General features: G+C 39.5%; 1 protein-coding gene across 1 annotated transcript in view; it reads right to left on the bottom strand.

Moving 5' to 3' along the window:
• The window catches only part of INSC (INSC spindle orientation adaptor protein), a 98,026-nt gene that overhangs the window by 38,437 nt on the left and 37,871 nt on the right, over positions 1-21,718 (bottom strand). The window contains exon 6 of the mRNA XM_075162776.1: positions 13,294-13,419. Coding sequence (XP_075018877.1) covers positions 13,294-13,419 — 126 coding nt within the window. The remainder of the gene's footprint in view (positions 1-13,293; positions 13,420-21,718) is intronic.

A 21,718-nucleotide genomic window follows, 5' to 3' on the forward strand; every position in this document is an offset into this window, starting at 1 on the left:
CAAAGCCTTCTCTTCTGCAGGCTGAACAACCCCAACTCTCTCAGCCTGTCCTCATAGGAGAGGCATTCCATGTCCCACATAATTTTCGTGGCCCTCCTCTGGACCTGCTCCAACAGGTCCATGTCTGTCTTGTGCTGAGGACTCTAGAGCTGGACGCAGGACTGCACGTGGGGTCTCACCAGAGCAGAGGAGAGGGGCAGAATCACCTCACTCGACCTGCTGGCCACGCTACTTTTGATGCAGCCCAGCATACGGTTGGCCTTCTGGGCTGCGAGCGCACATTGTCTGCTTATGTCCAGCTTTTCACCCACAGTACCCCCAAGTCCTTCTCGGCAGGGCTGCTCTCAATCCCTTCATCCCCCAGCCTGTATTGATACTGGGGGTTGCCCCGACCCAGGTGCAGGACCTTGCACTTGGCCTTGTTGAACCTCATGAGGTTCACACAGGCCCACTTCTTGAGCTTGTCCAGGTCCCTCTGGATGGCATCCCGTCCCTCAGGCGTGTCAACCGCACCACTCAGCTTGGTGTCATCTGCAAACTTGCTGAGGGTGCACTCGATCCCACTATGTCATTGATGAAGATATTAAACAGTACTGGTCCCAATACGGACCCCTGAGGGACACCACTCATTCCTGATCTCCATCCAGACACTGAGCCATTGACCACTACTGTCTGGATGCAACCATCCAGCCAATTCCTCATCCACCGAACAGTCCATCCATCAAATCCCTACCTCTCCAATTTAGAGAGAAGCCAAAGGCCTTACAGAAGTCCAGACAGATGACATCTGTAGCTCTTCCCTTGTCCACTAATGTAGTCACTCCATCATAGAAGGTCATTAGGTTGGTCAGGTAAGACTTGCCCTTGGTGAAGCCAAGTTATTGGGGAACCTTTCTCACACCTTCTTTATGAGAACAAAGTGACAAACATGAGCTCTTATAAAAATTGGAAAGACTTCTGACTTCTTAATTCCACCTGCTGGTCCCATAGGGATTCCTTCTACAAGACCTCATCTCAGCTGAAGATCCTTGTCAGATTAAACTTTTACTTGAAGTCTAAAAGCTAGTGGAGTTAAACAAAACCAGCTATGCACAATAAGGCCTAAGAGACAATCTTCAGGACTCCAGATTACTTCCAAATTAAAGAATAACACTAAACACCTAGGTCAAGTTTTCAGCTCAGGTTTGGGTCAGCCCCGATCAATCTGTGGACTTTACCTCCCTACCAACACACAAGCTGGAGGGGGAAGCCTGCCATTCTATGACATGCAGCAAAGCATCTCTGAAAATTGAGGTTGATTTTGCATATCAGTATGCCCTGATCCATACAAAAGCTTGCTCGTCTACTCCCAGGGACAAACTGAAAGCCCGCTGAAAAGGAAAAGTTCTAGACAGTACTGGCAAGGGAAGGAACAGTCAGTGAAAGAACTATTGTCTGAGAATTTCATGATAGGCAAGAGAAGTAAAATACAGTAAATATATGAGCAATGCTGTTAGATGTTTAGTTTTTCAAAAGCAGGATTATTATCTTAAACGGATGAGATTGTTTTTCCAACAGCTCTTTAAATGTTTTCAAAGATGCTTTATGAAACATGAAAGTTTTAGTATAAATCAGGCAGAGTGCCAGATCTAAGTGGTTTCCTGCAAACAAGTCTAAGCAAAAAAACACATTATACTGACGCACAAACATGCCTCTACATCACCTGCTATTAATTATTATTTAACCTTCACTTTTTTAAGAAATACAGGGAGACTCATACATATCATGGGTGAGTTTCAGCTAAGCCACATGGCAGCTCTTAGCTCATTACAAACATGAGGTAAGAAAAAACTTATACAATTAACTTCCTTTGTTTTTGTTAGGAGCACATGCAGGATACTTCACCTGAGTAATTCAATACTTCCAACCCTGACTTAAAATTCATGCCACAAGGAAAGGACACTGAGTTTCAGCTAATTAGTCAATTAGCTTACACTGGGTTTGATTTCCTCTGTTTCTTTTTCACAACTAGCCCTCAGGAAAAAACTCAGCTCCAGCAAGAGTTAGCATTTTGCCCATGCAACAGAGTCAGAATATACCAATACTGGCAGGAAAACCCTGAGATAGTTTTGTGTTTATATAATGATGTTTGGATGAGAAAGTAAAACTGCTAAGCACTCATTTAAATCAAGCAAATCTACTAGTAGAAAGTTTAAGTAATAGTGGCCAGTACTCGAACTGGTCATAAAAGGTTCCTGTATGTACTTTTTCCCTGTTTTGTAACGCATTTTCTCACTTTGTTGCAGTGACAGGTACTGGAGAGGAGAGAAGAGGTTTTGAAGCATATATTTTGAACATAACTTTGGCAAACATTGGGTGAAACCAAACAAAAACTACAAGCAACTGTGTATGTATAAAATGAGATTTTGCAAAATACAAATTTGTGAATTTCCCTCTCAGTAAAAATATCTAGACCTTGTGCATTTTGGGAGCACTGCTGGGACCCGATTTGCAGAGGTTCCTTAGAACCTCTGCTAGAAAAGCTAGAAAAGATTCCTAACTTACACCTGCACTGAACCCCATGTCACAGCAGGACTCTTACAGCCTCACTGCCTCGGCAAGCGCGAACACCGATAAGTGCTGTGATGCAAAAGGCTTGTTAACTCCATGTTGAACCCAAGGAAGGATAGAAACACTCATGGGAGTACAAGAATTACAAAAGCAGTTTTGGAAAAAAAGACAAGGTATAAGCTGCGCATAAGCTGAGGTTTATGTATTTTGCTAGTTTGAACTACTACTAAAAAAAACAAGCCCAAGGAAGTAGTCAAGCTGAGAAGTAACTACTCAGAACACAGATGCTCTTGTAAGGAAAAAGAATTTTCTGCAGCGCTCTCAAGTCCTGATTCTCACCCCAATAGATGACCAATATTCATTACCAGATCAAAGTAAGCCAGTCCCTTTGTCTAGCAGCCTCCATCATGTTAGCCTCAGGTATGATTGAGATCAGCTCATTTATGGATGACTTAAAAACTCCAGCAGATGGAACATACAGAGCTATCTGTTTCCAACTGGCATGCCTCAAACAAAAGAAATATAGATCACTTGGAACCAGGAGAATTTTTTTTTTTTGAGGGTTTTTGTCATTCAGTACTTCTGTAAGTGTAGTTTTATACTAGTGAGGAATTCCATAGCTGCAGTTAGATGAATGAAGAAAGGATTTTCTCCTTTTGCTTTTTAATAATGTGCATCTGTGAGAGTTCAGTCTTTCAAAATTAAATGTGTATAAAAATTTTGAAAGTCAATGTTATGCAAGCAAGAATAGATGTACGAGAAACCACATAGAGCACTAGAAAACTCCAAGAATCATAGTTAATTCAGGCAGGAAAATAAATGTGGCAGAAGCCTTAGGAGAGAAAATAATGCTAGTACTGAATTCTCAGGCTCCAAAGGCATTTAAATGCCTGTTGTGTAACCAAATCTAAGTAGGTATGCTTTTCTTCCTGGAGAGGTCTCTGAAATCAGTGGGGTTGTAGGCAAGCTTAAAGGTCAGCCAAACAAGAAATGGAGGCTCTAAGCAGTAAACTCTTTGGACTTTTCTAATGAGTCAGAAAAATCATGGACAATACTGAGTCATGAAGTCTGCCACAGGATGGGTCAGTTAGACTAGCGTATCTAATTTCAGCAGAGATTTTGTGAGGGGGAAGCTATCTGTCTATCTCATTTAATAAGTATTTTCACCCCATCTCTCCTCACACTTTATTGTGGCTACAGCTAAGCTATTTAATGTGCACAATGCAAGCACATTCGGTATGTGTGTTTACATATGGATACAAATGCACATATGCAATGCAACAGTTTTCTGCTGAGTGAGAAGAATTATGAGAGCTACTCATCTGATAGGTCTTTCTGTAAGGCCATGTCTTTCCAGTTTCTTTTCTGCCTCTACCAGGGACAGAAGGAATATTTGAGGTCCAAAATAGCTCCCTCCCTGCACTCTTTTTAAATGCTTCAATTGATTCTCATTAATCTCTGCTTTCAGTTTAGGAGCTGAGTAAGCTGCTTCTTTCATCTTAAAATTAAATTTGCTTGATAGATTATTATTATTATTATTACGTAGGGAAAACCCACCTGTCATTTGATGTGTTGGCTTCTGTTCCTTCAGACGTCATTCGTGGATCATTTACTGCCCTGATCACTGTCATCGCTTTAAGCAATATTTTAAATCATTACAGAAAAATCATCATCTAGTGATTTCCAAATTATTTTTCATTTATAAAATTCTCTTAACATCCTGACTTTTGAAACATAAATCTAGAGCTATTTGGAGTGCTTTAAATAAAATACTTAGTGAAATATAAAATCAATAGATAGCATAAAATACCAACATAACTGACTGCAAAAACCATGTGTAAATTATATGGGAACCAAACAAGTGCAGAGTGGTAACCTGGCACCAGCTCAAAGTTTCAAAATTAAGTTGGAGGGAATGGCAACCTACAGGCACTGTTCCAACTTGATCTTGCACATTGAAGTGTACACTTCAGTAACCTGGCATAGTCTGAAGACTTTCCTTTTCATCTTTCAAAATCTATTTCAATAAAACTTATCTTTTTAGAACAAGAAGAAAAAAATCTTAAGATGCTCTCTGTTCTGCACTTCAGCTAAAAAAAGAGACGTGTATAAAAAGACAGAGCTGAGGGGTAGATAAGAAGAGAGGTTGTTCTTCCTACAGTAACTGCATCATATGGGGGAACCAAATGCCAAAGTACACCTAATTCTATCAGCTCTCACTCTGCATGAATACTGCTCTGGATCCATGAAATAAATACAACAGAGCAGTGGCAAGATCTACTCTCAGCACATCACTGATAATACCTGAATGCCACTGCAATGCCTTCGCCTGATCAGGTCTTACTGAAAAATGACAAAACCTGAATAAAACAAGGCTGCTTTGACTGTTATGAAATTTTTGCACGTGGACATGTTATCACAGATCCACACTTAAGCAGTATGCCACTTTAAGCACAGGACAAAGGGAAGCAAAGCCTAAATCTGTGGGTGACATGGAAGGACTCACACTAAAGGCAAAAGACTTAAAGTGTTCATTGATGAGTTAGAAGACAGCTCGCGCTTTTGTTACCAATTTATAGATAGATTTATATATCAATTCATAGACTGCCTGCTGTGCCTCTTATTGAAAAAGACAGACAACATTTGTCAAAAAGGGCTTGTACCTATTTGATCTGACTCTGAAAGTTTTGCTTTGTTCCATAGCACTATGTGTTCAGTAATCACCAAATGAATATTTACTCTGTAAAATTTATTGCAGTCTGAAACCTCAATCATGAACAGACCAACGGATGTGCATCTCTGTTGACATTTTTAACAGGTAGTGGTTCTCTTGTTTTTAAATGGAATTACTCACATGCTTAAGGCTAAGTGCATGTATATATGTTTGCAGAGTCTGGGCCAGGCCTGATATCTCAATGAGGACCTACTGATAAACAACAGAATCTGTGTCCTCCAAACGGCAGCTATTCACCAACTCTTTAGCTAAGTCTCACATTGTCCTACTTTACCAGTATTATCAAAATGTTTATCTTTAGTGCTACGCTTGCTGGCTCCTTTCTCCCTCTTAAAATCTATAATATGATTAAAGTGAAGCAAGGTTTGTAAAGAGAGGCAATATTTTTTATTAGAGCAACTGATACATATCTCCTTAGCCCATCAGGGCTACAACAACAAAACCACTGTAATTTAATTAGTCATTTTAACAGAATTGGAATAATGGCAGTGACCTCAGCCAAGGCATTTTGTGTATACTTTTTTCCTACAGAGATCTGGCAATGCCCCATAATCCTGCACTAACATGTCTGTCTTTATTCAGTTCCATGTCTCTTGAATAATAAGTCCATCAAAAAAACCCTTGCTTTTTTCTTTGCATGATAAAGTGTGTACTACCATAAAGCAAACAAATTTTAATCTGCTACATAACCGGCAGAAGGTTTTCAACAGACCAAATGATACTGCAGAGATTAGCCACCAGTTGGTTTTAGGGGTTTTTTGTTGTTGTTGTTGTTTTAGGGGGTGGAGGGTTGTTTTTTTTAAACGTGTTTCCACACTGGTTTTCAGTATTCAGAAACATGTCCCTTCCATGACTTACCAAAGCATTTTGCCCTAGAACTGCAGCCTGTCGCATCTGAAGATGGTAAGATTCTGCAATGACCTAAGAGGTCTTGCTACACTTGCTTGGGATTGTGCTGAAAGAAGCTACATTTACTAATTATGTATACATAGCTGTGTAATCAGGAGGTAAAACGTGAAACACCACCTAATAGATACGAAGCCAGCAGTTGAGGAAGGGCAGTTCCTGCACTCTTGGATGTGATTTAATGAATCTTGCAGGGGCTTTGACAGAAATGTAATTTGCCAAACCCAGCACATTTTTCACTGCCAATTAATTAAACAGCCTTACTGAGAAGAAGTGTCCAGTAAATTAAAGAGCTGCAAGCCTAGAACTTTACATTATCTAATTGTACCACAAACTCAGCTACTGAAATAGATTTGCCTGGTTATCAAAAGGCTATATGAAAAGCAGCTTCTGAAAATGTTGTTCCCCACGTTATTCCTTAAGATTGACTTACATTTCTGTCTCATTGTAGCTCTTCATTCTTTTGTGACCTACACAATTAGGTGACAACAGTGAGACACAATTCCCAGCTCCAGCTATCAATAACACCAAGTTTCAGTGTGTTCCGCACTGTGTGTCAAAAGTTGCCTAAATTAGTCTTTAAAAGGTTTTCCTCCTCTCTCAAAATTCAGAACAACGGAAATCTTTGTCCGTTCCTGCTTACTCTTCGTAACTTCACAAGCATGATTTCAAAGCCTGGCTACAAACAGCCATGTAAGATGAGCCAAAACAATGTTCTCAGAGGGAGAAAAGTGCGTTATGCAAACCAGAAGAAGAGTTGCCTCTTCAGCCAAAGGGTTGTAAAAGGAACAGATCACTTGAACTCTTTCCATCTAAATCATCTCACATGCTCTTAGCACACAAGCCAGTGTTCTGTGGTTTTAAGCATGCAGAAAGTAAGTTTCCAGTCTCTTCCTATCCATGAAGCTTCATACCACTATTTTGGAAAACAAACAAGAATGATACTCCCCTTCATAAAAGTGTTGAGAACGTGTTTGTCAACATGACCCATGAAAAACTCAGAAAGGATTATAACTTTGCATGTTACCTGCTTTTGTGGGAAAGAGACAAGAGAAGGGCCCCTGAACAACTTGCCCCCTTCTAATGACTTCTAAAAGTCCTTTATTTTGCTGTTAATACCCAGCCTTGCCCTGTATTACTCAGGAGACAGAATAACATGAAATTTGACTTTCCATGAATTAAAACTAAATTTTGAAAACTATGTTTTTTTGGAAAATACTTTTCTTAAAAATAAAGCTTACTCTTTTAAGCTCTTGAATTCAATTAATTATAGAATAAAATAGCTATGTGATTTTTATCACCTTATAGGCCCATCTAATCCCTTGTTCTGAAACTAACTGGGTGCAAAACCACTGAAATAGGCCATAAGAATTTTTCATATATTGACCACAAAAAAAAGAAATTTTAACACAAAGCTCTTCTCTGAGGAGTGAGAGACGCTAACAGGCTGAGGCAGACCTCTGCACTTCCTGAGATTTTCTCATTGCTGGAAGTCCTGTGAATAAGCCACTACTTGCCATAATAAAAGTCAACATTTTACTGCTTCTCAGAAAGCTGCACACTACTCTTGCACTTCTTAAAAGAAGCAAACAACCTGCAGACATGCTTTTAAATGTAGCAACCTATGGGTCTCTCCTCCCTAATCACTGGCAATCTCACAACCTTTTCTAGGAGACCATTACTAATGTTTTGCTTCCCCTGGTATTTTGCATTTGGAATATTCAAATATGAAGACAGCTATATAGTTCATTCAGATCAGGCAAGTTTGCAATCTCTTGTATGGTATATGAAGTTATTTCCATCATATGAAGTATGGTAGTATGAAAATAAAAACATTCATGATTGTGGAAGCATTCATATGCTGTGACAATGAAATCCATCTGAACTTTTGTGTTCAGATTTTAGAAGTGGTGACTGCACCTTCATACCAGGTCACCCAAGCTCTTATAATCAAAGCCCCTTCCATAATTCTCACTTCTGTCTCACCGTACAGCTACATGAACCTTAGTAGTTTTAGCAGCTGAGATTTAAGGCAACCCATATACTTCATCTGAAACAAAGTTACTCCCTGGTTTTGACTGAGGTTAATGTTTGAGACTGAAAGTTCAAAGTGGTTAGAGCTGAATGAAGTAATCAGCTTACATTCACCCAAAAGCTATGAATAAACTGTAGTTGCAGGTTCTGTAATAAATGTTTTACTTAATTCCCACCAAAAGCATGTTTTTCATATATATCATTGACAGACTACAACCCCGTCATGCAGAAATTATTATCGTGTATAAGATCATGGTTATTCTTAAAAATCAAACTGGGTTCACAGTGAACAATAGATTTTAGGTCACCCATGTTTAAGAAGTCTTTGTGAAATTCATGCAGTTCCCAACCAAAAAAATTGTACACTTTGTACTTGCTTCCCCCTTCTTCAGATTCTTTTTCTGGAGGGAAGTAATTTGATATAATGTGCTTTGAATGAAGGATTCAAAGCAATTTATAATCTATACCTAGACAATTTTGCTTAAAGCACAGTGATAAAAGCTGTGTCATTTGTTAAAAAGAAGGTTTTATTAATGAAAGTTGTCACCAGTCTCTCTGGAATATCTTCTCTTAATGAGTTGATTCCAGGTGTCTTGCTTTCTGGAGTAGTTTAAATAGTGTAAGTAAACATACACTGCACAGTGTTAATATTTAGGCAGCTGCTTGGATGATTATTTGTATAAATCATTACGTTTTTGTGGCAGTTGAGCCTTGATCTAGGTCCCAGCTAAGCTGCAGCTTTTTAATGTAATAATGTTTCACCTGAATGGTAAAAATTGCAGTACATTACACTATCTGTTTGCTATTTATTTCTGAACTAACTCTGCAGTTCTTTTATTGCAGCAGGAAGTTTGCCTCAGTGAAAATCACAAAACCGAGCTTCAGCGTAGGGCAAAAATTGGAAAGCCGTGCCTTCTAGCACCAGTCAACAACAAGCATTGTACGGACCGACCTGAAGCAGAGAAACTGCCACAGTCTTTAGACTTTAATGAGGCTGCATGTCAGCATATGTATAGGAGACACTTTGTTCAGAGAGCTCTGCAAAACAAGGACCTCAGGAAGAGAAAGAGCTGAAGAACTGCTTTAGGCAAACAACATGCTAAAGATGAAAGGTGTATGTATTCAAATACAAATCCTTTTTCCAGGCAAGGTTGCTTCATGTTGAAGACAGCATCTGTTCGATTTTACGTGCGTCTTTACAATGAAAATGGTATTTGAAGTACAGTTATTCCTAATGTAATTTGCAGAATGTACATTATCAGACAATCAAGATCACAATTTTTCTTTTTTTACCTTAAGTTTCATGAAATGCACACATTAATCTATCCCAACTCTGTGCCTTCAACAGTCCTTCCTATATGGGAACCCTTGAGGTGAATTAAGTTTTCAAAGCACAGTTGTGAAGGTTCAGATTCAGATATCCTTCCTTCTAGAACCCTCAACGAATGTCTATGTTGAGAACCAGTCTCCCACTACATCATTGTATTTCTGTCCTAAACCTCAGGGCTGGGTACACAAACAGGTCTGCATGTGCAGCACTAACTGTTTTTCAGTTTCCAGTCATGCTTACTTCCCCAAAATCCTTTCAGTTCTGGTTTTAGTGATTTTTAGCTATTTTCTGTATTATCTATTACTTGTATTATATATTGTCTCTGCATAAACTCTGGAATGCCTAGACCAAGAATAACCATCCTTTCTGATGCAGTAAGCTTTTTCCTAAAAACTTTGCATGCTCAAGTGCCACAAGACACAGATGACAAAGCTCTCTTGGGTACAGGGACAGGTCGCTACAGGAATAATGCAAAGGAGGAAAATTCTGATTGCTTTTCCAGTGTCTCTCCACTCCTCTCTGAAGTGGGACTTGTCAGGCAACTGAGATCAAAGAATGATCTCAAACCTGCTGGTATGAAGTTAAAGTGTACCAAACAACCAGACACCCATAAGCAGCTTGAAGCACCAAAATTACCACTTGTGGAGCACAGGTTACACAGAACAACATTTATTTACACACAGTCCTCAGTCACGAAATGACTTCACTATCGTTCTACTTTAATTGCCTGACTAATTTAATACTGTTGAGTATCTGGAGCGCTGTAGTTCGATGTACAACAAAGTAACAGTACCTTTTCAAAAGTCAGTAAAGTACTTGCAAGTAAAATAATAACTATTCTAAAACTGGCATTTTAACCAACTGATTTTGCATTATTGTACATACAGCCAACTAGATTCACCTAAAAGAGTAAAAGCTAGTCATTGCAACAACTACTTGGTCATTGTAATTATGGCAAAGATCAGCTTGTTTATCAAAATGATGAAAAAGTAATAATGGCTTTCTCAAGTGTGCTGATAAGAGGGTGGTGCAGATACATTTTTAAAGATATGTGACTGGGAAGAACAAGAATTATTTTTTTAAGAAATTGAGGAAAATATATTTGCTTAAAATAGACAATTTTCTACATCTTTAGAAATGAGCACTCAATTGATACTTTCCTTCATTAGTAAATGAAGACAGTATTTCTACATTGCAATCCAAAAACTCACTCAAGACAAATGGTTTAAACCCAGTATAACATCATTCACATTAAATTTGCACTGATTATAAAGAAAGGTATCTCAAGTATCTTAAAACAGAAGAAAAGTGTTAAAATACTCTCTACTTGTATTGCCTCCTGTGAACTACTGAATTCCTTGCTTGCTTTCTAAATAACCATCTACATTAACACAGATGTTCTTGTTACCTTCTTGTGTTGCTACTGAATTGGCAAGATCAAAGAGCAATGGATAAATAAACAATATTCCTAATGTCTTTAGTAATTAAGCACTGCAATTACTGCAGAAAGTATACCACACCCTTTTAGTTCACCTTCCAGACAAAAGTTCCATTAGAAATGATAACTCTTGCTGCTTTCTTTTAAGTGGTCTTTTAAACACTTTAATGGTTGTGAAATCTAATTGAAAAATTGAGGGGGGTGGGGTTTGAGTTTTGTGGTTTTTTAGCTTTGTTTTTTTTTTTTCCTTGAATTACCCAATCTGAATTGTTTGGAGGCCAAGCTTTATTTGTTTGAATGAAGTTTCTGTCATTAAAAATCAAGTTCAAATTGCACTGATGTTTTAATGCACTAGGTGGCATAATGATATTCACATTAGAGCAAATTAAATGCTTCACTACCATCCAGGTACTTAGCTGGATAATAGAAGTCACCCTTTCTGCCAGATAAGAAGTCCTATGGTAATTTCTGTAATGATAGGAATGCTAATATTGTTAACCCTCTTTTTGTTCTTTGCGACAGTACTTCAAATTTTGAAAGAAAAAAAAAAATCATTCTTGTTTAAAGACGACAATATAAAAAACTGGAGTGCTGTTCACATCAAAATACAGGTCATCTGATCCATGCACTTTCCATTGATTCCCTATCGTCAGAATATCTTGTTACTTTTAAATAGGTGTACAAGAAGAGTGAAAAGAGAGTACAGAGAGTAGTAAGACTTTCTTGTTTACTATCCTTCCTCAGCTCTATAAACTGGCAAACCTGGGCTGTCACCAGCTGATAGATTATTTACAGATGACATAGCGTTGTACCGGCCTGTGTTGTTTAGCCTCCATTAGCACTTGGAAGGACATTAACCTCCTTGCAGAGAAAATTTCTTTTCATATATGAAATATCCCATTCTCCCCCACCAGAAACCCAGGCATGTACTGGACCCACATAACATATGGATCCTCAGCAACACAATTTTAGGCAAAGAAGTTGACAAGTGATAACCAAATAGTCCTGTCATAAACCTGTCTGTTCAGTCAGGTGAGTAGGGTTAATGTCCAGCCCCTCACGTTGCAGACTTTGGTTTTTCCAAGACGTGACTTAAGAATTGAAAGCCCAGGTGAAAAATGAACTACTGAAAGCAGTGGTAGGGATTTCAGTTAAAAATCCTTTAAACCCTACCCCATTCCTGATTGTGACAAAGTTTACCCTGAGCAATTTTACTTGTGATCAACATTAAAGTAGATCAAAGACATATGAGCTTGAGAGTTGTCACTTTTTCTAGGACTCCTGTTTCATCAGCTTTGATATGAGCCACATTAAATGCATGTTGACACTGCCAGGAATTGGACCAGGTGAGTTGAATCAATCTTTTCCATTTCTAACTCTATTAATTCCACTATTATAGTGGACATAATGAAAGATCCTTTTAGACTGATTCTGGTGTCAGTCTGAACCAGCATTATGTCAAAAAAAATTTAAGTCATCTTCATTTACTGTAAGCTCAGGGACTTGCTTTTTGCTGCAGATGTTCTGTCACAGTTTGCTTGAATTCTGGGCAGTAAATTACAAGATACGTCAATGTAAAGTGGCAGTGAAATCATTTATCATTAACTTGAAGAGGCCATTATTCAGCTGTGGAAGATGACCGTTTTATGAAATACAAAGGATGAGATCATGATTTAGTGACCAGAAGTGTTCATTTTCCAAAACACAGCAGTATGTAGTGAGAGTGAGAAAGGAACGGAGCCTAAGCAGTTGATATAATTTTATCTGGATAATGTTTTGATGTTTGCCACCCCAGCTAAAATTGGCTTTTATGAGACTTGTTGCTGATTAGCAGACACATTTTTCTTTTGGCTAGCTGCTATATGTGTCCCAGTTCTTTCTGTGCAATTACAACTCTCACAAGTTACTGCAGTACCACAAGCAGGTGCCCTGCCTGAGCGTCAGGAAAGGATTTAAAGAGGTATAAAGACTTCTGTCTTTAAGGGTTATTTGAAACATTGGCGTTCCTAAACAAACACTTCAAAGAGTCCAGAAATTATAAGTTCCCTAGTTTTTTGACGTAGTCATTATTGTATTTACCTATCCCCACTTAGAAAGCTTATTTGTGCAAGCAACTGAATAGGATAATGTTATGGCTGGGACTAATTTTTTAAAGACTGAAGATGTGTTCAAGCACAGAAAAAATGAGCATACTATGGAGCACAGTATCGAACACCACCAAGTTTTCAATTCCTAGAAGAGATTAAAGACAGGACTTCTCTGTTTTATGAAGCAGTCGGTAAAGAATGCTGAAGTGCCTACCTTTTCCAGCTGGTGCATCCCTTCCTCTACGCAGCAAATGGATGCCAGTGTTCTCAGCGTCTGGGGATAAAGGCACCTGAAACAATCCTGGCGACAGATCTTAAAGAGAGCAACTACACCTCCTTCCTGCAGGGCAAAACCAAAAATCAGAAAAGCAGCACTGAATGTTTCCCTCGTGTTTAAATGAGATTGGGATGGGGGGCAAATTCCTTCAGTAATTTGTCCAAATTAGCCATCATCACAACACCAACAAAGAGGATGTTAAGCTCACACAGAGAACTCAAGTTGATTAATGCTTAAACACTAAGTGATGAAAAAGTAATATAGCCTCAGTGGGAGGTGTGCTTAAGTGATTGACTTTTACCAGTTACAAGCACAATTTAAATTAAACCTGACATTCATGCAAAAATTACAAGGAATTATCAATAGGCGGCAATTGGAATGACATTTAAGTGACAGTTCAACCGTATGCTATCAGTTTAAAACAGATTTTTGTTAGCATATATTTCCCATTCCTCTACATTTCTGAGCTCCATACAATATTTACTTAATGCTAAAATATGAAAGAGAAGGTCATATGATTGAAGAGCTACTGAAAATAATGTGGAAATAGCTGTCAAGTTCTATACAGATACAATCCATATCTTCATCGTCTAATAGATAAAATTTGCATTCCTACACTTTTTTTCTTTAAATATGGCAATAATGACAAAGATTTGAGTACATATACATCCTTACAGTAGCTATCCTTAATAATTTCCAACACAGCTTGTAAACATATAAGTGTTAGCAAAGTTCACATAGTAAATGGAAAGATATTAACAAATACAGACAATACATGCACTTCATGTGATGGGGGTTTTTTGGATTGTCCTACATTTCAAAATGTTATGCCATCAGGTAGAGTACAGATGCTTTATATTATGTAAGAGCAGACACATAATGAAGAGGAAAGCATTTAAAATATTAATGACAGATGAAAGATCTCAGACTAAAGTATTCAGATTACACTAGTGAATTAAAAATAGCTGGCATCATGGACCAAGTGTAATATACACCCTTCTTTTTAAGCCTGTTTCAGTAGCCTCTCTATAAATATATTTTTCAGATTCACAGAAATAATCTTTTTCTCCTCAACCATTTGTGTTATTTGAAAGCTCAACAGGTTGTACTGGCATAAAACCTCCAGACTACAATTCAGACTTCACTCATTGTCAGAATTCTACATTTTTGTACTAGTTCTGCTGGAATAGAGTAGAGAATAATAGAGCAAGCAAAGCTATCTGTTCAGTCTAACAAAAATACATACCAATTTATAAGAAAATTAGAATTAGACAAAATTAACACCTCAATATATTTTCAAGATAGAAGTTTTATATTATGACTTTACACATGTATAGTAATTTCTCCGAGATCAGTGAAAACAGTAGGCTTTCTGAGGTTTGCTAAGAGTAAAATTTATTTCTGGAATTGTGTGCACATGTATCTGTACGAGTTATTTTATGTCTAGTACTGCTATATATAACCTACTGCAGGAAAGACATTTCTGAGCCTTTAAAAAAAAATGCAGTACACTAACAAAAAGTTTCAGTCATATTTTTCCTTCCACAAAAGGATATTGGTATTTCACCCAAGAAGTAATTAAATTACCTACGAAAAATATAGAAAAAAGCTATTAAAGTGTTGTCCCCAAACCTAAGGTAACTGGGATTATTTTTTTTTTTTATTATCAGTTTGAAAGTCCCCACAGTTCAGTGGAATCAGAGATGATCTGACAACAGTAATAAAGCTCAAGTGATGTTGGCACATTTGCTTCAAGCTTTCTGCATGACAAATGGGTGCCCTGCTTTTGCCTCTGATGGACAGGAAGTGATTTATCACTGCATTTGTCAGGAGGAGATCTAAACTGTTTATTTTGTGCCCCGTGTGCCATTACCAAGCTGTAAAATATTGATCACAAGTAACGAACCTAGAGAGCTGTAAGTGAAATATGGAATAGGTAGGAAATACTGAGCCTAATTCTGTGGTTTTCTGTCAAAAACACTCCCTTCACCGGGATCTCAGCTTTCCCCAGAATTTATTCACCTTTTTCAAGATTCATCCGCTGTATCTTTTGCAATGATGACTAAACTATTCCATCTGACAGGGATACTGTCATGGTTTAACCCCAGCCAGCAACTAAGCCCCACACAGCCACTTGCTCCCTCAGCCCCGGTGGGATGGGGGAAGAGAATCAGAAGAGTAAAAGTGAGAAAACTCATGGGTTGAGATAAAGACAGTTTAATAGGTAAAGCAAAGGCCGCACACACAAGCAAAGCAAAACAAGGAATTCATTCACTGCTTCCCATTGGCAGGCAGGTGTTCAGCCATCTCCAGGACAGCAGGGCTCCATCACGCATAACAGTTACTTGAGAAGATAAAACGCCATCGCTCCGAACGTCCCCCGCTTCCTTCTTCTTTCCCCAGCCTTATTATGGTGAGCATGACATCATATGGTATGGAACGTCCCTTTGGTCAGTTGGGGTCAGCTGTCCCAGCTGTGTCCCCTCCCAACTTATTGTGCACCCCCAGCCTGCTCGCTGGTGGGGTGAGGTGAGAAGCAGAAAAGGCCTTGACTCTGTGTAAGCCCTGCTCAGCAATAATGAAAACATCCCTGCGTTATCAACACTGTTTTCAGCACAAATCCAAAACATAGCCCCATACTAGCTACTATGAAGAAAATTAACTCTATCCCAGCCAAAACCAGCACAGATACACATAAATTGGTCAAATGGGTAAACAGTACCATTCAGACAAAGAAACATAACAGCACTGAGCTTTGCTTCCTTTGGAGATTAACTTGCACCTTTCCAAAAGCTCCCGATATGTCTAAGCATGCTTTCATTTATCCTTTGCAGACTTTTGGTCAAAAACTGGAAATGCCAAAATCACACATGAAATGCTGCTCTTGCTGCAATTCAAGTTTCATTTGGGACAGGTTTCACATACTCTGTGAAGCAGTATCTGAAAAAGAGCAAACTTGCTTTACTGCTTGATGACCTGCTTCTCTCCTATATTGGATTAATAGGAATTCAATTTCCTGGAGACATCCCTAAGATGCTGTTCAGAAGGGCTAGCAGTAGGTACAAAATCACCTGAAATACAATCACAAAAAGTATGTGGAGGTGATGAGTATAAAAAGCCCCACTGTGCATAGTGAGTTGAGTAAATAAAGAGGGGAGAGAAAAGGCATCCAACTCTAAGGTGTAACATTTTGCAGTTTCAGCCTGAAATGACTCAAAGTGCAGTCAATGCTCATCAAGCCTTTCGTCATGATGGAGGACAACATTTATAATTAGCTTGAAAGATGATCTCTGAAGAAATATTCATAGTAAATGCTTGCTGGAAAAGGAACTGATGTACAAAGAAGGTAAAGCCAAGATGTATTAGAAGCTTTTCAGAGCAAGTGATCTGCTGCACATCCATATGGGACTCAAATAGTCAAGCATTCTCCAAAGAAGGTTGTGATAAGCAGGTATAGCTATCTTCATTATAATTTCTGCCTCTCTTTTAGGACACTGTTATTATCGCACCCCATTTAATAGAGATGATATTAGACTAATCATCATCAGTGAAATGGATTTACTAACAAAGACCTTTTTTCTGTACCATTGCGTCTCAGCATTTATTTGTTGTAAGTCCGGAACTGATTTTTACCGATTCTTCTGGTTGGTACAAAGCCAAATCAATTTAGAACCAGTCTACTTCAAGTAATGCTAATTTTTGACAAGCACTCAAGTCCACTCAAAATGTATAATTTCTGGTTTTTAGTGTCTCCTTATGCTCTCAGAACATGAAGGTAGAGTTTTAATAACCAAGACTAATTTATAATTTTTAACATGAAAGCTCCCAGAACCAAAATCTAATACATGTAATCATAGAATCAAAGAATAGTTTGGGTTGGAAGGGACCTTTAAAGGTCATCTAGTCCACCCACCCTGCCATAAGCAGGGACATCTTCAACTAGATCAGGTTGCTCAGAGCCCCGTCCAACCTGACCTTGAATGTTTCCAGGGATGGGGCATCTACCACCTCTCTGGGAAACCTGTGCCAGTGTTTCACCACCCTCATTGTGAAACATTTCTTCCTTCTATCTAGTCTGAATCTACCCTCTTTCAGTTTAAAACCATTCCCCCTTGTCCTATCGCTACAGACCCTACTAAAAAGTCTGTCCCCATCTTTCTTATAAGCCCCCTTTAAGTACTGACAGGCCGCAATAACGTCTCCCCGAAGCGTTCTCTTCTCCAGCCTTCTCCAACTCTCAGCCTGTCCTCATAGGAGAGGAGTTCCATCCCCCTGATCATTTTTGTGGCCCTCCTCTGGACCTGATCCAACAGGTCCATGTCTGTCTTGTGCTAAGGGCTCCAGAGCCGGATGCGGTATTGCAGGTGGGGTCTCACCAGAGCAGAGGAGAGGGGCAGAATCACCTCCCTCGACCTGCTGGCCACGCTGCTTTTGATGCGGCCCAGCATACGGTTGGCCTTCTGGGCTGCGAGCACACATTGTCTGCTCATGTCCAGCTTTTCACCCACAGTACTCCCAAGTCCTTCTTGGCAGGGCTGCTCTCAATCCCTTCATCCCCCAGCCTGTCTTGATACTGGGGGTTGCCCCGACCCAGGTGCAGGACCTTGCACTTGGCCTTGTTGAACCTCATGAGGTTCACACGGGCCCACTTCTTCTCCTTGTCCAGGTCCCTCTGGATGCTATCCCGTCCCTCAGGCGTGTCAACCACACCGCTCAGCTTAGAGTCATCTGCAAATTCACTGAGGGTGCACTCGATCCCACTTCTATGTCACTAATGAAGATATTAAACAGTACTGGTGCCAATACGGACCCCTGAGGGACACCACTCATCCCTGATCTCCATCCAGACACTGAGCTATTGACCACTACTACCTTCTGGATGCGACCATCCAGCCAATTCCTCATCCACCGAACAGTCCATTCATCAAATCCATACATCCATAACGTAATTAAAACAAAAATAAAAATGCATACATCCATAATGTAATAAAAAAAGACTTTTGTTAATACATCCCTGCAATGCAACCCCAGACAATGATACAGCAAGTTAGTCGCACTGTTTGATGCTTAAGTATGTGTCATAAGGCTTCACAGAGGAGTATTTTAGCAACATTTGGTTCGAAAGTGTCATGGTTTAACCTGGCAGGCAGCCAAATACCATGCAGCCACTCGCCCCACTTCCCCCCCCCCCCCCACTCCCAGTTGGGGGGAAGGGTAAGAGTGAGAAAAACTCATGGGTTGAGATAAAGACAGTTTAATAGAACAGAAAAGGGAAAATAATAATGATAGAATATACAAAATGAGTGATGCACAATGCAATTGCTCACCACCCACACTGACCAATAACCGAGTAGCAATTGCTCCTTCCTGGAACACGCCTACCATTCATATACTGAGCATGACATCACATGGTATGGAATACCCTGTTGGCCAGCTGGGCTGGCTGTCCTGGCTGTGCTCCCTCCCAACGCTTGTTTTGGTTTGTGTTTTTTTGTTGTTTGGTTGGTTTTGGTTTGTGGGTTTTTTTTTTTTCCGCTCCTCTTAAGCTGAATGTCCTTGACTAGCAGGAGACTTAGCCACAACTGAAAACATCAGTGTGTTATCAACATTCTTCTCATACTAAATGTCGTGGTTTAACCTGGCAGCAGCCAAATACCACGCAGCCGCTCACTCACTCCCCCCACCCCCAGCGGGACGGGGAGAGAATCGGAAGGGTAAGAGTGAGAAAAACTCGTGGGTTGAGATAAAGACAGTTTAATAGGGAAAGCAAAAGCCGCGCACGCAAGCAAAGCAAAACAAGGAATTCATTCACCACTTCCCATCGGCAGGCAGGAGTTCAGCCATCGCCAGGAAAGCAGGGCTCCATCACGCGTAACGGTTACTTGGGAAGACACACGCCATCACTCCGAACGCCCCCCCTCCTTCTTCACCCAGCCTTATATGCTGAGCATGACGTCATATGGTATGGAATAGCCTATTGGCCAGCTGGGCCAGCCGCCCTGGCCACACTCCCTCCCAGCCCCCTGCACATCTGGCAGGGCATGGGAAGATGAAAAGTCCTTGACTAGCGTAAACAATACCTAGCAACAACCAAAACATCAGCGTGTCATCAACATTATTCTCACACTACATCCAAAACACAGCACTATACCAGTTAATAGGAAGAAAATCAACTCCATCCCAGCCAAAACCAGGACACTAAATCCAAAACACAGCACTAGGAAGAAATTTAACTCTATCCTAGCCGAAACCAGGACAGAAAGGTAGGAAACTGATCTGCAGACAGAAACACGACTAAAAATTTTTCCTGGTAGTTGCATCAAATACTCTACTTGGCTCTTCCTTTCCTCATTTTCTCTTTTTGCTTTTAAAATTACCTAAATGAGTGGGGTTTCCATTATGCTGCCACCAGTGTAGTTAGTTGTAGATGAACACTACATATTATGGTTTGAAACTCACAGCTCAACATTGGTTATTCTATTAGCTCAGAATTCGAGGATTATTATTATTATTATTATTTAGGCTTTCTCCCTTCATTTCTTATCTTGCCCTTGCTATTACTCGTTTGTGTTAGAGATTTTAGTCTTTATACTTCTGACAGCTAGTGAGAACAACTAGCTGGCTGCCAGGGTGAGTCAGCAACATGACTCTCTCACAGCAGATTACAAAGTTAGATGCCAAAAGAAAAAAAAAGTTGAAGAATGCCTCCAGGTGGAATAAAATTAGAGGTGACACTTCAGGGATTAGCATTTCAAAGCCTTTTTAAATTTTGGTAAAAATATTGGTGAGGGAATAGAGGGAGGGAAAGAGAAGACTGAAACCCTTACCAAAATGTAGAGTGAGAAACCAGTTCCTATAATATTGTAGCTTTACAATATTATCATGGTTCTTTGTTTGCATGTCCAAGATCTTGGTGTGCTTTAAAGTTGTAATTTATAGCTTTTTTTCCCTGTCCCAAGCTAACAGCAGCGTTCCACAAGATCACACATTGTCATGGAGATTAAGACTTCAAGTTTACATGAACAAATTTGTTGAGTTTTGCTTTCTCTGTAAACAAATATTCCACTTCTCTGGCTAGTTTTTACAAAGATAATGACAACTCTCAAGGCAACTTCTGTATCTGTGGGAGATTTTGATATCTTTAAAAAAATTGAATCCATTCTCACCCTCTTAATGAGTGGGTGCAGTTCTGGATTTTTTTTTTTTTTTTTAAATCACCCTGCACTTTCACTGTTATAGCTAACTAGTCAAGTGACTGAATTCAAAATGCTGGTCTGTTACAATTCCTCTGCCACCTTGCTCACTGATGCAGATAACTGAGGCAATAGAGAGGGTGAAGGATGATGGTGAGTCGGGACAAACGTATTTCAGTGCACAGAAGAAAGAGACACACAGGACAGGCGATGCAGTCACCACTGTAATTTGGCAACCAAATGCCACTTAGGGTTCTTTGCATAAGGGGATGCATTTCCTCACTTGTAAACCTGTGACACATCCAGGTTTTAGCAATAAATTAATGTAGTGATTTATGGAAAGTCAGACTTTTGTTCTGCTAAATTAAACTGTTATGGAATTCACACAATGATAAAAAGCACAAGACCATTTTTCCTCAATTTGTTAGTTCTGCACTTCCTCAGTATTCAACATTTTAACATTGTTTTTGGACACCACTGAGTGGAGCTCAAATATCAATTTAGAACAAATTAAACCTCTCAGGCTGTTGCCAGGATCCACTACACATTTCTGAGTCTACCTCATTTGCAGCCTGCAGAACAGAGCAGTACCTTTTATGGTGCAAACATCCATCTAAAAGCAGATCAGAAGTAAAATGAATTAAATGCCACTGTTTAACCTCATCTCTGAGCAGAAGAGAGGATTGGCACACCACTCCACAGCAGAAGCTTGGGAAAGGTTTTCTTCTTTCTGTATACACTGTGGATGTGATTATTCTACCCTCAACCTCACACAATGCCCTGCCTTTCTCACTTTTTCAAGATCCAAGTGTCCTCAGAGGTGCAAACTCTGCAGGGATTGCCAGTATCATTGATCCTGGCAGAATGATTCATTTATACCAAAAGTTAACATCAACTACTCAGTGAATGAGAACACACACTGCCAAAAGTAACTGTAATGAGGTTCCTCTGTAAAAGGAAGATAATGGATGCAAAGTATTTTTAAAGTTACACCTTTAATCATATCTCTAACCTCCTCTGTACACACAGCTGAAGAGTCTTGCTGTTTCTCTGCGTACTTGTCAGCCGTATGCATGGCCAGTTGTAAAGTTTCTCTCCAATTCCGTGGCTGGTACTAAAAAAGTACTGTCAGGAGAGACAATTAAAAAATGCCCAAGATGCTGAAGGGA

Source organism: Calonectris borealis, chromosome 14 (assembly GCF_964195595.1).
Source record: "Calonectris borealis chromosome 14, bCalBor7.hap1.2, whole genome shotgun sequence".
NCBI classification, from domain to species: Eukaryota; Metazoa; Chordata; class Aves; order Procellariiformes; family Procellariidae; genus Calonectris; species Calonectris borealis.